Genomic DNA, 16,886 nt, shown 5'->3' with positions numbered 1-16,886 from the left:
TGTTGTGGAATTTGATATGAAGATGCAAATAAATGAATAAATCAATAAATTAATTAATAAATAAATAAATACAATTGATGGTTTGATAAATAAATACACATAAAAAACAATAAGGATGACGATGGAGCATACACAATCGTCTTCGGGCGCTACGTTGCCGCCATCTCCTGGTCAGTATGAGATATGCTGTCGGTGACAACTTCCGGTATTCCAAAACAAATACATAGGCTGTTTTTTGTTTTGTTTTTATTTGCGTTTATGTACCGTATTTTCGTTTTTGAAATTAAAATTGAAAACCATGAACTTACCTTCACGATCGTTCCAATGAACAAACAAGAAATTAGAAAATCAAACGGCTGTATTTCTGGTGTTTCTATTTTAAAACGAAAATAAACTAACCAGTCGTTTTTCTATTTTTAATGACTGTTTCCAAACATAATAGCCTACCACCAGTAATGAACAAAATAAAAGCGAACATTTACAAAGAAGACGTTCTTTTAAAGTAATCTCCCCCGCCTATACTGTCTTCATTGACCAATCACGAAAAAGCTAGTCGTCATTTGACCAATTACCGGCTAGTATTTGTGTCACGTTCGCAGTGCCCGGAAGTTATGTGTCTCACTGGTAATTCGAGGTGACAGTCAGCTGCTATCGGGCAAATTGTGTCCGTGACTGTGTGTCTCGTATTGTTTGAAACATTCCCTGCCCTTTTCTACTGGATGCTGTCGAGTGTGATCCAGAAGTCGTTCTCAAACCGCCATCTTATCTGAGTTGTCTCAGGAACTTTCTTGTCTTAATTTCATGCGCCCTGAGGATGATCTTGTTGGAAGCTAACATGTAATCAGAGGACTGACGACCACGAAACTTGCAAATGAGACTCACAAAAAATATTTTTGTAACTAGCACAAGCACGATGCAACGAATGTGACATACCATGGGCAACACTGATAGTGTGGTGGTGCAGAAGCGACTGTCCCGCTTCCGTCCTGAAGATCGGCCAGTGATTGAAGGCGTGTTTGGCCGTCTTCAGGACAATGCTGCGATCCCTGCAGGAGCACAAAAGAAAACATCAGCAGGAAACACTCTCACCTTTGAAATGGTGCAGGTATCCATATGATTCAAATCTCCCAAATAAACAAAATATTTCTAAGTCTTAGTCACCATAGCATTGCATTAATATGAAAAATATAGATACTGTATATTCACATTGAAAAGCTGACCGTTCTGTTTTTCCAGTCCTCTATGTGCATGGTGGCACCAGATTCCATGGTCAGGAGATCATACCAGTGCATGCGTAGTATTGATTTAGGAACCCCAGCAGCTGGCAAAGTCAGTACATCTGCCACTTCAGGAGTGTGTCGCGAGCAATTAGTCATCTTCCTTGCAGACACCTTGAAGGGTACTGCAGAAGAACGAGCGCCTCTTGTTATGGCTATGTCCCGGGGTGAAGCATGCTCCAAGGTTGTCACCTATGAGCAAGTAACAGAGGTGAGAAAAGGGTCAGTTGAATTAGAATTATTTTCATATTGATCTTAGACATGCTTTCTTTTCATAGTTCTTACAAGACCTGATCTCCGCTGTAGTTCAGATTCTGGTCTCCAAAGGACTCCTTCAGGGATGGAAACCAGACAAAATGGGTGATGGGTCTCAGTGTGGCAAACTCTTGGCAGAGCAGATGTGTTCAGAACTGAAACCCACAGGTAAACTCAACTGGCAAATGTACAGTATGTTATTCTTGTGATTCTAAAGACAAAGTCGATGTGCTGCAGTAGTGTAAGATACATACTGGTTTTGTTTTTAATATAACATATACATATTATTTTAATTCGAAATGAACATTTATTATTGTTGTTTTTATCATCAATACATTTTTTTTTTTTTATTATTGTCTTATGTTTCATTTCCGATCTTTAACCATGCACTTTTTTTTTTCAGCTGCAATTAGTGTTATTTTTAAAAGTGTTTTATGAAAAAAGTAGAGTTGATTGTGATGAAAATATTTGCTTTCATTTTTTTTTTAAAGAACAGGGAGGCTATGATGTTGCCTGTTTGGAGGACTGGATCTTTAGAGTACCCCAAATATCTTTGTTCCTGGAGATGTTGATAGCTGAAGGACTAAAAGTTTGGCCAAGTGTTCGGCCAATCCAGCCTCTGTTGCCTCCTTGTAAAGAGACACCCTGGAAAGATCTACAGTGTCTGTTGGATATTCCCACCCTCATGTTTCTTGCTCCGCAGGTTAGTGTCTGACTTGGGTTGTCCTAATCACATTTCTTTGCACCCGAGTCTGAATCGAGCCACTTGATTTTGAGTGCAGATATATTCAGTTTTATTTATTTATATGACTAATTATTTATTGATTGATTAAATTATTTTTTATTTTATTATCTGTTCTCATTGCTGCTGGACATGTAAATTTCCCAGAGGGAGCCATCCCAAAGGGATCAATAAAGTCAAGTCTAAGTCTTTAACTGACGGTTAAACCCGGGCAACAATCTGATGTGCAGTCATTTTCTGGAGGTTTAAATTGCTAGCGTGAAATTGACTAAAACAAAAAAAAAAATTATATTTGAAGAAAGCAAGCGTGTTCCGTATATCACTGTCTTCTCATAGATCTTGTAGGTCTATGAATAAAAATGAACGTTAGTCTTTGCTTTTTACAATTTCTAATGTTGAAACAACCAATAAAGAAGGTTATTGATTTCATGTTTTGTGTTAAAAAAATACAGTAATGTGTTGCAATAATTTTGGTGCTATAAATGTATCTGTGATTTTTTTGTGTGCTTGTTTTCCACCTGTTTGTATTTATTTAAGTAATATTGTGACAATACCAATAATTTTAATCAATATTTTTATGCACAATAATAGTGTTGTGATTGTGTCATATCACTTCATCCCATGCAAATGTTTCAACTTTGCAGCTGCCTGACAGATATAATGCACCCTGGAGACTTGTGTTTTCCACACGGCTGCATGGCGAGAGCTTCACAAGGATGATGGCAGGTCTCACCAAGTGTGGGCCCACCTTGCTACTCATCAAAGACACGAAGGGGCATGTTTTTGGGGGTTTTGCCTCCCTCAGCTGGGAAGTGAAACCGCAATTCCAGGGTGAGAAGCGGATCTCTCTGATTGTTAATGTATTGCACAATTATTTATAGAAGCAAAAATGAAAACCTCAGTGACATTGTCCTTGGTCGCTATGTGACCTGCACAATTTTACAATTCAATTGAAGAAAAAAAAAAAAGTGGCGATCCTGGCATATCCCACCGGCAGGCTTGGGAACGCCTTGGGATTCCCCTGGGAGAGTTGAAGTGGCTGCGGAGAGGGAAGTCTGGGTGCACGTGCTAAAGCTGCTGCCCCCGCGACCAATCTCTGGATAAGCAGTAGAAAATGGATGGATGGATATATTTTAGGGGATCAAAATTTTGATTTAGAACCCAAAAAAAAAGAAGACTTGAAAAATCATTGACACCATTTGTGGTCAAAATGATAAAATCATATTTCACTAGTGTTATGTTCTGGGGTTGGATCCCAAAAACGCAGACACAAATAAGAGTTTAACACTTTACTCGCAAAACATCAAAAGGCGAGGATTCAAGGAACTATCTTGACTAGACCAGAAACAATGAGAAGGCATCAAGGAACAGAGGAGCAAGTGGCTAGCTGGACAGATGATTAAATCAGCAGAGACACACTTCTCTGTCAGACTTAGACAGCGAATGGATCCGATTGGCTGTGGCCAGACATATGGCTAACAGGACTGACATAGAATTATCTGATTGGCTGTTGACCAGATAAAGCGATTAAAGATTCCTGACATCACATAGTTACATGCCGATAAAGATTCCTAACATCACATAGCTTCTGATATCACATAGCTTCTTACTAGTTGAAAGATATTAAACATTCCTGACACCACATAGCTTCTGACCAGTTGGAACTAGCCGCTGATTTCATGCTGATTTCATCAGTTCAAATAAAACAAAAACACTGTAGTTACATGCCGATTGCATCTTGCATCAGTTCAAATTAAGTCAAATAAAACCAAACATCAGACATTTGCCACAAACAAAACACAGTCAGGACAACTAAGGGCAGTAACAAAACTGTGGTAAAGCTGATAAAAATGAAAAATTAAAAGAATTTATTGTGCAATAATTTGAATATTGTTGGACAGTCTTTTGGCCTTCCTGCCATAATCTTCATTGTGTCTTTGTGTTGTGTGTGTATGTGTTGGTGCTTGTGCAGGTGACTCCAGATGTTTCCTGTTCTCTGTGTTCCCCAGACTGAGCGTTTATACAGCTACGGGTTACAACCAACACTTTATGTACCTCAACCAGAATCAGCAGACCATGCCCAACGGACTGGTGAGACAAAACCTGACAGCACACACTGTCGTACAAGTATAACTTGATTGGGGCTACTAATTTGGGATACAGACTTGGTGAACATGACCAAAATGTCCCCTTAGTTTATGAGAACGTATCTGTTAAATAATAACAAAATGTGGTTTCATGCAGGTGTTGCCTTTGTTCTTGTGAACTATTAAAAACTTTGGATGATGATGTGAAGGGTGCTAATCATTTTGACGTTCAGTGTGCATGTGTATAATTTCCAACAGGGTCCTTCTTAATTTTTTTTTTTACTGTCGTAAATCTTTCTTTGCTCAAACCTCAGTCATGCTTTATTTGTTTTAACAATTCAATTGCATAAAGTATTTAAAGCGAAAGTAAACCTTAAACATTTATTAACAATAATATGTTATATGTGACCTCACTTGTCTAAACATACCATTCTGATTAATATTACATTTGTGAAATATGAGTTAAGTGGCAAAATCCAGCCTTTTTTTATCATTTCAGGGGGCGGCCATTTTGCCACTTGGTGACTGACAATGACATCACAGTTGCTCGCTGCTCAGGCAACGACCAATTACAGCTCACCTTTCCTCTGAAACTGAGCTGTGATTGGTCATTTTCACTCGACAGTTTGTTGCAAAATGGCTGCCTTCTGATATTGATAAAAACTGCTGGATTTTGCGGCTTAACTAATATTACACTAAGGCAATATTAACCAGAATACCGTATTTAGACTAGTGGGGCTGCATATTAGAACATATTATTGTCAAGAATTTTTTTGGGGGGTGTTGACTTCCACTTTAAAATGTGTCTTGGTCATTCTTTCTGGTTTCTTTTATTTTTATTTTTTATTTTTTTTTATTTTTTAATCAGGGCATGGGCGGTCAGCACGGTTACTTTGGACTATGGTTGGATAGTGATTTTGGGCAAGGTCACAGCCGTGCACGGCCAAAGTGTACAACCTTTGGAAGCCCTCAACTCTCAAGGGACGAGGACTTTATTTTGGACTCAATGGAAGTATGGGCAGTAGGAAAGCCCTCGGATCCAGAGGAGGTAAATGAGTTTCATCATGATCGGAAGACAAATGCTATCTTTTTTTTTTTTTTTTTTGCAGCCATGACAGAAAATAAAAATAGAATGTACCACAGAAATAATGCCAATAACAAACAAATCAATTAAACATGATACTGTTTTTGCTGGTCTGGACAGACTCTTTACCCCTCACTCGTTTTAAATGGAAATAATCTCTAACTCCAAATAATTCTCTTTATCTAACGGCCAATGTACCTCAAATATACCACTTTTAGCCTGTCCTCTTTTGAATAAAGTATCATGTATAATGAAAACTATATGTTTGAATCCTATTAATTGAGCAATAAAAAAAAAAGAAATCCACATAATTATTAAAATCATTAGCTGTATTCTCTAAAATTAACGAAAAAATTGGCTAATCTTGGCTAATCAACTGGTGATTAAAGGAATTAGCTTATTGTAGTACATCTGTTTATGTTTATTGTTATAGGTAAGATGATTTTATATAATTGCTAACTATACTTATTTGAGCAGATTATTATGGGAAAAGATATCGCATAATTAGATATTAATGCGTGTATAAACTATGCTGTGCTGTTTTCAGTTGTTGTTGTTTCCTTTATTTTCCAAAAGTCACTGTCAAAAAGTTACTGTATTATATTTTTCTAAGTATTGTAAGTGTTCTTTTTTTTAATATTACTTTTGTACTTTTGAAACTTAACTCAGTACTAATTTTTGTGTTTTGTGCAGATGTAAACTAGCATTTCAGTGCAAACAGACATCTTCCATCTAGTATATTATGCATTGTATGAAGTAGAACATAGTAGACGCATAGTACCATACAAATTTTTGTGTGCTAGGCTTATTAATATACTGTACTTCTCTGATCACCATCATCAGTTGTCTGTTTCCATTTCCAACCTCTAAAACAAACAAATACCAGTACAGGTAATCCTGTTGTTTTTATTTTCTGTTTCAGGGTGAGGAAGGTGAGGGTAAGAGGAGTGTCTTGGACATGGATCCAGAGGTCCAGGCCATGATGGAGATGACAGGCAAAAAATTGCATAGTCAGGGTCTTCGTGAGCCAGATGAGGACTAGAAGCAATAAGGGTCAAACTGGTCAATTTAGCTGGGCCCTGGGTACCGTAAAGCTAGGGCTGGTGCAAATCAGAAATTTGTCATCATCTGCAGTATGTTAATCTACCTTTAAACGGTGATTCCACATCTTCCCATCCTGTTATTGTGGTCAACTAAGAAAGCAAAGCCTGACAGTGTCTAAGTAGCTTGTACTGTATGTTGTAAGTGGATGCAGTACCATCTATATGTAGTCATACAAACATACGTAGACCGTGTTCACACTGCAAGGCAATGGTTGAAGATGACCCAGTCTTAATAGCATGTCCTTGACTTACTTTTGTCAAAACACCTCAAGGATATACACATGTAGAAAGCAAAATCAAGCTTAAGTGAAGCTTAATCAAGCTGTTTAAGCGGCTAGCCATCTCATGCAAATAAGCCAGCCTTTGTCCCAGTGGGTTGGTTCATGCTGGGGAGTCCTTTTCCGCATAGCTCGGCAGAAGTGTGTGCTCTATCCAGCTGGACCACTTTTCACAGTGAGAACGTAACCTATAGATTACATACAGGATGCATCCTCATTTTTAAATACCATTAGTGAAGATACACAGTTCTTAACAAATTTGAGACCAGCTTCCAATTCAAGGGTTATGCCACTGCTGCATAAATTAACAGTACTGTATTGGTATTGGTAAAAAAAAAAAAAAAGGCAGTTGGATAACAGATATGCTCCCTAATATGGTGCAATGAGAAAGAATTTCAATTATGTCATGTTCAAGGCGTGAGGAGTGAGGAGATAAGAACATTGCAATTAAGAGCGTTGGTATTCACCCACAGCTTTCAAAGTGACTCATGTACTGAGTAAAAGTGTGACAGAAGCGTCAGAACTCCCCTTGCCACACATTCATTGACTTTATACACTGTCTTCCTGTGAACCTGTTGTGCTAATTCACAAGTATATAAAGGAAAGTTAATTTAAGACCATTTCTTGTGGTGAACCTTCTATGTTATTTTATAGACTTAATTTATTATCGTTTTAGTTGGACTTAGTGATACTGATTGGCCAATATCTGAAGTTATTTATATTTTTTTTCTGTTGATGTTCATGCTCTGATTTAAAAATAAATAAATCAGAAGTTACTGACCAGTTAGTAGTTGAGTAGTTTTATTCCACCATGGAATACTTGTTTACTCTCACTCTAAAGTCTTAACCTTTACATGATGATGAGCCATATTTGTTTGTTTGTTTATTTATTTATTTATTTATTTAAAAATAAAACAATACTTGTAACGGTACTCCTACTTTACGACAATTTTTGCCTATTCCCCTCTGGTCCTGTCTTTGTGACGAGACTGCCCCCATGTGTTCTTTATGCTCCTATGGCTCTTTTGGGCATTGCTTCTTTGTACATGTGATGCTGGTGTAGGTTCAGATTCTGCACCGATTGACTGGGGTGGGCCACCTTCCTGCAGGCGTTGCTATGGAGAGTTCTGCATAGGCAAGCGGCTTTTGAGGAGGACCCACTTCTTCCAACAGTGATTCGTCTTATTAAAGGGGAGCGCAACTTAAAAAAGAAAAGAAAAGTTCTCTATGCACCCGCTCATAGTCTCAAGTCAGCACAGTATTGTGATGGTGTTTGTGCAACAACAAAATCCACCCTTTTTTTTTTATCCATCTCGGGGTGGCCATTTGTTACGTGAAAGTCCTGTTGCTATTGAACCTATAGTAACAGTTAGCCAAGAAATTCAGAGATCTAACAATTTGTATACAGTTAGAAAGTCAGTTTTCTATAATGTGTCCTTTTTAATTTGTTGAGACAAATGAAGGAACAGGAGAGAGAGATAGAGAGAGAGAGAGAGAGAGAGAGAGAGAGAGAGCGCGTGGGATTTCTGTACTGTGAACGAGTCATTTTTTTCTGATTGGTTGATTGAGATGGAATACTATAGAACTGTATCTTTGTCAAAAGTAATTTGCAGTAGGAGTTAACAAGACACACTGAACACTGGTATTTTGCAGCTATCGCCCTTGCTTCCAGACTTTTTCTTTCTTTTATTTTCTAGTTTATTTTTTCTTTCTTTTTTTTCAATCTAGTCTTATGTAGCTATAGTATTGCAAGTTGACTTCACTTCCTTGTACACTCAGATAGAGGAACTAACAGCCCTTGTGCCTGTCATTGTCAACACACACGCTGTCGCTCGGAGCTTCATTTGACAATTGTTGAAAAGATGATTAAATAATTGGAGGACATATATTACTGTGTGCCGTCTAAAGGATCGGGTACGTGCGAGGTAAGAATACAACTCAAATGCCTATTTGTGAGAGCGTCGCGTTAAATGCGCGAAGAGAGAGGAGGAAGTTTTTTTTTTTTTTTGGCACCGTCGAGACAATACAGCATGATCAAGCTGACAATGGCCAACATTGAAAGACGGTTGCGTTGGTCATTTCCTCTTGATTTAACTTTGCAATGCTATAAATTCAGGGGCTGCGGGTGGAGAAACAGACAAGATGACGACTAAAAGTTTAATTTCGAAGCGTTTCGAGGCAAGACCTTACACAATCTCGCCCTGTAACCTCATTGGGCCAACTAAGTAATGTATCATTAAGTTAGCTATTTGCATTTCCTGTTTCAACGATGTAGCTGTGAAAGGAGACTTGTGTTGTCGCTCGAAAAAGTCTCGCCTTCGTAAAAACGTAGACACTTGTTCTGTCAAATAGCTTTGGCAGGTGCAGCTCCCCGTTAGAATACTCAGCTGTGCTCAGAACCTTTCAAGATTTGGCAAAATTTGTGAATTACTTTATCAGCAAATTTTGGTAAATAACAACGGGGGCCATCAGATTGTTATTTATTTCTTATGTTTTATTCTGAAATGCCGTATAATTTAAATTTGACTCAGGTTTTCTTTAATGCTACACATCTTAAAAAATATGCCTGGGTATATTGAAAACCTATGAGCACGATTTTAGAATTATTGTGTTGAAACAATTTGCTTTTGTCTGCCATTGTTGTGTAAGCCATGGGTGTATAAGTGAAGAATAGAATTATGGGAAAACACACTTTACGTTTTGAAATTAGAGTCAGAGCCAAACTTGAAAGTGTACAGACTGGAAGTGCACATAAAAAAAAGCCAGAATAATCAAGGGTGAGGGGACCAAATGCTTCACATAGTAGCAGAAACACAATGCAAAAGGAAAACAAAACACTATTTGTTTCGTCTTTGGCCATTGCATGGCAAAGTTCAAATGTATAGCCTACTGTATACAGTACTGCTGTATTAGAAAAAGTGAGCTACAACATGGTGCATATGACCACATTTTGTAAAACCTTGTACTTCTCAAAGCTTTGAATGTTGCACATCTAACAAGTAAACAATATGGTACACAAATGCTTGAATACACTATGTCAGTAATGACTAGTTTTATTGAATTTTATTGTTGAATTTAAAAGAATGTTTAAAAGTAAAGTTCAATATTATTATTTAAATCAGATATGAGTTAAGAAGATTGTAGAAATGATTTATTCATTTACTTATTTTTCTTTGATGTATTAATATGAGTGTAATGAAATTTGTATATATGTGTGTTACTATTGTGTATTTTTATTTTTATTTTTATTTTATTTTTTTATACGAGTAGCATTATATTTTCTTTTATTAAAAATGTAATTTATTATAAATAAGTGATAGGATATGAAGAATAAGGGGTAGGACTGGATAAGTTTTCAACTTCTTCCTACTCCCTTGAACATATACATAGATATTTATAGGATGTTTCTTTTATTTTTTTTACTTTTAACTTTATGTGTTTATATAATTATACGTGTATATATGCATATGTTCAATAAACTTCAAACTTCAACTTCAAACTAGTTTTATAAGCAGGATCTCTGTGATCACCTGTCTTGGTCGAACTGTTTATGTCCCTCTTGTTCCTCCAAGGCTGGAGAGATGGCACATTGGGGGCAGCAGGGAGAAATGACTGAGTACAGGAAGAGTATGATCAAACGGGAAATGGAGATGGGCATGGTCATGACAGTCTTCAGACAAAAGGCAGAGAGGCTCACTGTTCAAGTAATTATGGAAACGCGTCAGGTGGCCTGGACACGCACCGCTGAGAAGACTGATGGTGTCCGTAAGTACTTTGTCATTATATTAGCTGTAATACTGTACTTGTTCTTAACAGTCAAAAGTTTTTCAAAATGCTACCATGTTGTCATCAAGGTTGGGGAATCCAGGTTCTGACAGTAAAACCCATGAAACAGTTTGGCTTTATCCACAGGTGTTTGTTTCTACTTAACAGCTTGAGATCAGGGCCGGCCCAAGGCATAATTAAGCGAACTATGCGGCTGCTTAGGGTGTCAGTGACCATTAAGGGTCTCCGAGAGGAGTGCAGAGATACTGTCAAATGTTTGTTTCTGGAGAAAATAAATTGACAGTGTAGTTCTCTCTCTCTCTCTCTCTCTCTCTCCCCCCCCCCCCCCCCCTCTCTCTGCGCTACACATTGCTCATGCTAGTCCTTAACCTGTGTCTGCATCCGTGGCTGCAGCCATGCTGTATTTGAGGGTGACATGGGAGTGTATTTTCACTCCCGTCGAGGCACGTACCATACCACTCCCACAGAAAAGAATAATCCTGAATAGAGAGCCAAATATTTGGATTGCTGTGGATTATTTCTACCCTTTTTAATTTAAAGTTCTTTACATTTTTACATATACATAATTTCTGATAGAATTACCAAAATATATATTTTTTAATTAAAACTCATTTGCTCCCATTAACGTGTAAATGTATTTTTTTTTTAAATGTTTTAAATGTTTATACGTTTTTCTTTTTCTTTTCTTTTTTTAATGCTCGAGCATACAGAAGGCTTTGTTGCAGCCTCTCAACTGCAAAGAACAGTTGCAGAAGTCGTAGTTATTACACAAACGGCCAGCAGGTGGCAGCAGAGCCAAGGAGATCAACCAGGGCCATCTACAAAAAAAAAGCTAAATTACTACGAATTTTAAGATTTGTGAAAACTGATGAAACTCTTGATGAAGCTCTCTTCTAATGCTAATTGCTGCAAAATGGAAACAGATAGAAACATACTTTTTTATCATGATGAAAGGAGAGACTCTAATCTTTCTTTTGATAGGTTCCATGCTTTTTTAGCAAGAGAACACAATATTCTGTGGGCCTTGCAAAATCAGTCAAAATTCAGTAAAACAGCCGGGAGCGAACCGGATTGCTTCTGTGAAAATGGCTGGGAGTGAATGAGTTAAACAATTTTATTTAAATAACATTATTTTCTTGTTTCACGTATTTCTGTTCATTAATATCAATATTTAAGTATGTTTGGTATTTCTTTATGCATTTGATGTCTTTTTGAAAAATTTCTATTGTATTTTATTCAAAACATAATAAATAAAAATGTGTTTACAATAAACAACTGACTTATTTAATTATGTTGTTTGGCCTAGATGACATTCTGTGTCCATCTTAATACTGTACCAGTGTAAATCAGTCCCAGGCTGATCGTGTTGCTGAATTTGCTAACATTTCAGATTAAAACATGACAAATTTCTCTTTGGGGCTCTATGTGGCCAGAAGGGGGATGTGCTGAATTTGCCTGCAAGATTTGTCTGCAAGTTTGCAAACCAGTTGTCTACTTTGGTGGCCTTAATCATTGTGGATTGCAAGCTAATAACAACAATTTTCACATATAGCTTTACAATGGTGTTCATAATGAAAGACTAGAACATGAAATAAGTTTATCGTGTAGATGACCAATAATCACTATTATTGGGAGTGATAGGGGGCCCCAAAATCAAATTTTGCTTAGGGCCCCATGGAGGCTTGGGCTGGCACTGGTTGAGATGTTTACCTGCCAGTTGAGTAGATGATCGTTAGCAGGAAGGTTTTGTTCTTAACAACTTTTGCGTATTTTTAACTGTGCTGGAATTGTTTTAGCTACTACAAATTTCAGAAAGGATGGACACCTCTTTGGAAGCAAAACTGCACTTTTTGAAGCAAATGTCTTAGTAGCTATTGCATCTGCTGAAAAGCAAAAGACGACACACCAGAAATACGGAAGAAAACAGCCATGGAAAGAATGCATGAACAGACCAGTACATATGATCAATGTCACGCCCTAGACAAGATTGATTTGGCCCCTTGATGTGAGAGTTGCATACAGAATTCAAGCTATTGCTTTTAACAGGCTTTATTTGCTAAAATGTGACTGCTCATGTCTCCGGTTCGAGTCCAGGCTCGGACCTTCCTGGGTGGAGTTTGCATGTTCTCCCAGTGCCCGCGTGGGTCTTCTCCGGGTACTCCGGTCTCCTCCCACATTCCAAAGACATGCATGGCAGGTTAATTGGGCGCTCCGAATTGTCCCTAGGTGTGCGTGTGAGTGTGGATGGTTGTTCGTCTCTGTGTGTCCTGCGATTGGTTGGCAACCAGTCCAGGGTGTCCCCCGCCTACTGCCCAGAGCCAGCTGAGATAGGCGCCAGCAGCCCCCGCGACCCTTGTGAGGAATAAGCGGTCAAGAAAATGGATGGATGGATGGATGGGTGACTGCTCATGTCACACAATTATTATGACTGACTCTTGGAAATGTGTCCTTCTGTCTTTCAGTGGAACTATTTGAGATCCGAGAGGTTCGTCCAGGGAGAAATTCGAAAGACTTTGAGCGGTTAAAAGATGGCAAGGATAAACATGATGAAAATACTTGTTTTACCATCTTCTATGGCTCACAGTTTGTTCTCAACACCTTAAGCCTGGGAGGTGAGTATGAATATTATATATTGGAGATATCAAATGTTTGTAGATTTGTGCATTTGTGCAGAGGTTCCCATATATACTGCATAAGGATGCACTATATCTAATCTGTTGGGCGAAGCAGTCCGAATCGATATTGCCAAATTAGACTGATATTGAAAGCTGCCTCAAATACACTATACGTTGGTCTAGTTGCTATCACTTGAAGAGTCCGCCTCATGACGTGGGATGTAATATGGCGTTGCTGCTAGCCATTTGAGTCTTTTTTTTTTTTTTTTTTTTAACTTTTTTTAAAACTTTTTTTTAACTTTTTTTTACTTTTTCCAGATCAGTTTATTTTAACCTGCGCCCAATTTGGGCGGGATCTTTGGATCAAGTACAGTATGATTGCATGTATAGGTTAGGTATGTATGTACATCTTTGTGTGATGAGTGTTGAAGTTGTGGGGCAGTACAAAGATCGTGTGATTTGTTTATGAGGCTTTCTTTTGGAAGTGGGGGATAGGGTCCACGTATAAGACTCCCACTGAAAAGTATTGGGGGGAAAAAATGTAATCCTAAAAATTATTTTTTTTTAAATCGCTAATAAACATTCAATATTCGTTTTCTATGAATAACGGGAAAATGGGGGCGGGGGGCAGAAGAAGAAAAAAAGTGACTTTGGGTGACTGTACTGTTAATAAGTTTGGTTATTATTGTGCCCCCCCACCCCCCTTCCCTTCCCCCCCTAGCTGATTCTGTGGATGACGCGTATAAATGGCTGATTGGACTTGAAATGTTAGTTCAAGAAACACTGGATGCTCCTACTCCAGTTCTGATTGAGAGGTAGTTATACACACAAACACACACCCATATTTCACAGTAGCCAATGTCATAATTCAGTACATTACAGTATTTTTATTTATTTTTTTCCAAGCTGGCTCAGAAAAAAGATGTATTCTGTCAACCAGACAAAGACAAACAGGTACACTTCCTCCTCTCTCTGCCCTTTATTTACTTGATTGAAATGGTTCCTCAAATTGTAGTTACAGTACAAGAGTAGCCATGACTAGCATGTGACCGTCCTGTTATATGATCTTTACAGCATATCCATGAAGGAGCTAAAGACTCTTCTTCCTTTGCTCAACTACAAGCCCACCAGTGTTCGTTCGCTGAAAGACAAATTCCTGGTATTTTTTTTGTTAGCCTTTTCTTAACTTTTTCATTTACTTCAAATGATAACTATACTATATAAACGATTTAAGATGTGATGTCCTTCTCCATATATAGTGGGGATGGAAAGTTTGCGCACACCAGCCAAGTATTATTGTGCATAAACAAGCCAAGGACAAAAGTTGTATTTTAATCTCATTGGTCCACACAACTTGTTTCTAAAATGTTCTGTTATTTTAAAAGTGTAAATGCTGCAAATACTGTCAAACCGAACTTTTTGGGCATGTTTATACAGTAAGAATGTCTCATCTGTAATTTAATGCATTTTGGAGATTTTCCCATATTTTGTCGGCTTGTTTATGCACAACAATAAAAGTTGTAACTTTTAATGCCCAAACCTTTGCTCCCTACTGTATACAAAAGGTAGGCATACGGCATTTTTATGGCACTACCTTTATCTCAAACGTTACTGAAGTAAACGTTACAGAGTAAACGTTACAGAGTAAATCTAACATGTTACTAAACCGTAGGGCTGGGTATCGATTTGATTTCAATTCACTTCAATTCAGTCTAATATCGATTAATTATGACACATCAATTCTTCTTAAATGTCAAGGACATGATATAAACTTCACAAATATTAAATTCCAAAGTAAATTTTGCAGAGGCAGTAATTGTCAAATGATTTAGTTTATTAATGAAAGTAATTAATGTTAGAATCTCTTAAGTTACATACATTGGCATCAGCATGAGGTGAAAATATGTTCATAATGTAATTCAATCATTGTAAATTTAAATGAAAAAGATTCTGAATTGTCCTAAAATGCAATAATTCAGGTCTTTCATAAACGTAAGAAAATACTTTTAAATTCATGTGAACAGTACATTTCAAGAAAACAGGAAGATACAAATAAAAAAAAATTGGCCTTAAAAATTCAATTTTCTTAAGAATTTATGGGAAACAGATGTATAAAGTAATCGATTGCTGGTTTTATGAATCAATATCGGGCTTCAAAAGGAAAATCGATTTGATATTGATTAGGCCGTTTTTTGTAACTCAGCTGTCCTACGCCGTTCTGTATACAATTCCGTAAATTGTTCTTATGTGTGAATTTGAATGGTTGGTTGTCTATATGTGCCCTGTGATTGACTGGCGACCAGTGCAGGGTATACCCCACTACTCACCCAAAGTCAACTTGGGTAGGCTCCAGCACAGCCATGACCCCAATGAGGATAAGCAGTGTATATAGAAAGTGGATTGATTTATGCATATTTATCCTTTTCCTTTACAGGAGGTGGGAGCAAAACATGATCGTTTGGATTTTGAACAGTTTCACAAATTTTACAATCTGATAATGTTTGAACAAAATGAGGCAAGTTGATTTTTATATTCTCTGCATGCATGTACTTTCCAAGATATTTATGCAAAATTTAATTTTCATTCAGGTCCTTGAAGAATTCAAAAAGGATTGCGCTTTTATTTTAGGGTAAGCACCTGTCTCAGAGCAAGTAAAACTATATCTGGCACATCTAAATCAGGGATCACCAACATGGTGCACTTGGACACCTGGTTGTCCTCAAGGACCACATGTATAGGCTATGGGTCCATTCTGTAGGTCACCGGTGATGGGACGTTGTTATATACTAGGAATGTTGTAGAAGTGAACATTTAATAATGGAAACACTTGCAGAGATTTAAGGAAAAAAAATGTATTGGGTATTGATACAGTCTGTCACAGCGTGCGTGTCAAACTGGTAGCTAGCCCTTCATATTAACTCATTCACTCGCAGCTATTTTCACTCACTCAAGCAAGCCCTTTAGCTCCCGGTGGTTTTACTGGATTTGACAGATTTTGCAAGGCCCACAGAATATTGTGTACTATTGCTATTAAATCTTTCATCAGGAAAAAAAAGTATATTTCTATCTGTTCCCTTTTGGCAGCAATTAGCATTAGAATATAGCAAAGTTTCATCATTATTCACAAATCTGCTTAAAACACTGAGAAAAAGAGCTTTTTGCAACATGGCCCTCGTTGATCTCTTATACTCTCGTGCCACCTGCTGGTCGTTTTCTGTAATAACAACCATTGCTTTAAGCATCCTCTTCAGGTCAGTGGCTGCTTTCTGTATGCTCCAACATAAAAAAATTAATAAATAAAAAATAAAATCCATAAACGTATAAATATATTTTTGGGACCATGGCAATATTTAAAATATAATTTTTTATACGCTTTTGGGAGCAAATGAGTTCATCAGTTCCCAAAAGTAGCCCTTAGTTTCAAAAAGGTTGGTGACCCCTGATCTAAACAAATATAAAAGCAACACGACCACTGATAGTATGTATTCTCTGTTTGACTATGTACACTCTCTTGTGTTGTTCAGCAATACAGATAAACCTGATGCCTCCGTAGTGTTGCTTCATGACTTCCAGCGATTTCTTATCTACCAGCAGAAGGTATGTAAACCTAAAAATAGTCATGATTCCAGCAGATGTATTTTTTTTTGCGCACATCCAAC

The 16,886-nt window shown here is 37.5% G+C and overlaps 3 protein-coding genes across 11 annotated transcripts in view; 2 read left to right on the top strand and 1 right to left on the bottom strand.

Annotated features, from left to right (window-relative positions):
* The window catches only part of exoc3l1 (exocyst complex component 3-like 1), a 37,275-nt gene extending 35,873 nt beyond the window's left edge, over positions 1-1,402 (bottom strand). Inside the window, exons 1-2 of one of the 4 annotated variants that reach the window (XM_077515505.1) lie at positions 1,207-1,402; positions 934-1,046 (exon numbers count right to left, since the gene is read on the bottom strand). In XM_077515505.1, the coding sequence (XP_077371631.1) occupies positions 934-1,046; positions 1,207-1,376 (283 nt within the window). In that variant the 5' untranslated portion in view covers positions 1,377-1,402. Of the gene's footprint in view, positions 1-132; positions 155-308; positions 449-933; positions 1,047-1,206 lie in introns of those variants that run through there. The other 3 variants (XM_077515508.1, XM_077515507.1, XM_077515510.1) reach the window with 3 other exon arrangements.
* Positions 1,388-7,613, top strand: meak7 (MTOR associated protein, eak-7 homolog). 2 transcript variants are annotated; one of them, XM_077515512.1, is made up of 7 exons: positions 1,388-1,488; positions 1,584-1,700; positions 2,024-2,235; positions 2,919-3,105; positions 4,247-4,365; positions 5,230-5,409; positions 6,368-7,613. In XM_077515512.1, the coding sequence occupies exons 2-7, from the start codon at positions 1,634-1,636 to the stop codon at positions 6,485-6,487; spliced, it is 885 nt and encodes a 294-aa protein (XP_077371638.1). In that variant the 5' UTR covers positions 1,388-1,488; positions 1,584-1,633; the 3' UTR covers positions 6,488-7,613. The 2 variants fall into 2 exon arrangements, with proteins under 2 accessions (XP_077371638.1, XP_077371639.1); XM_077515513.1 differs by lacking the exon at positions 1,388-1,488 and having other exon boundaries at positions 1,590-1,700; positions 2,029-2,235.
* Positions 7,614-8,224: 611 nt separating this feature from the next.
* Positions 8,225-16,886, top strand: part of plcg2 (phospholipase C, gamma 2) — a 181,651-nt gene continuing 172,989 nt past the window's right edge. For 2 of the 5 annotated variants that reach the window (XR_013282723.1, XR_013282722.1), the window contains exons 1-9: positions 8,225-8,751; positions 10,399-10,591; positions 13,075-13,224; positions 13,949-14,042; positions 14,134-14,181; positions 14,302-14,386; positions 15,662-15,742; positions 15,816-15,856; positions 16,752-16,824. Coding sequence is in view for 3 of the 5 variants with exons in the window: in XM_077515502.1 (XP_077371628.1) it covers positions 10,408-10,591; positions 13,075-13,224; positions 13,949-14,042; positions 14,134-14,181; positions 14,302-14,386; positions 15,662-15,742; positions 15,816-15,856; positions 16,752-16,824 (756 nt within the window). In the remaining 2 variants the exon portion in view is untranslated. The remainder of the gene's footprint in view (positions 8,752-10,398; positions 10,592-13,074; positions 13,225-13,948; positions 14,043-14,133; positions 14,182-14,301; positions 14,387-15,661; positions 15,743-15,815; positions 15,857-16,751; positions 16,825-16,886) is intronic. The other 3 variants (XM_077515501.1, XM_077515500.1, XM_077515502.1) reach the window with 2 other exon arrangements.

The sequence above is a fragment of the Festucalex cinctus genome, chromosome 3, assembly GCF_051991245.1.
Source record: "Festucalex cinctus isolate MCC-2025b chromosome 3, RoL_Fcin_1.0, whole genome shotgun sequence".
Taxonomy (NCBI): Eukaryota; Metazoa; Chordata; class Actinopteri; order Syngnathiformes; family Syngnathidae; genus Festucalex; species Festucalex cinctus.
Note: the sequence above shows the minus strand (reverse complement) of the source record. Positions and strands in the feature narration are given on the sequence as shown.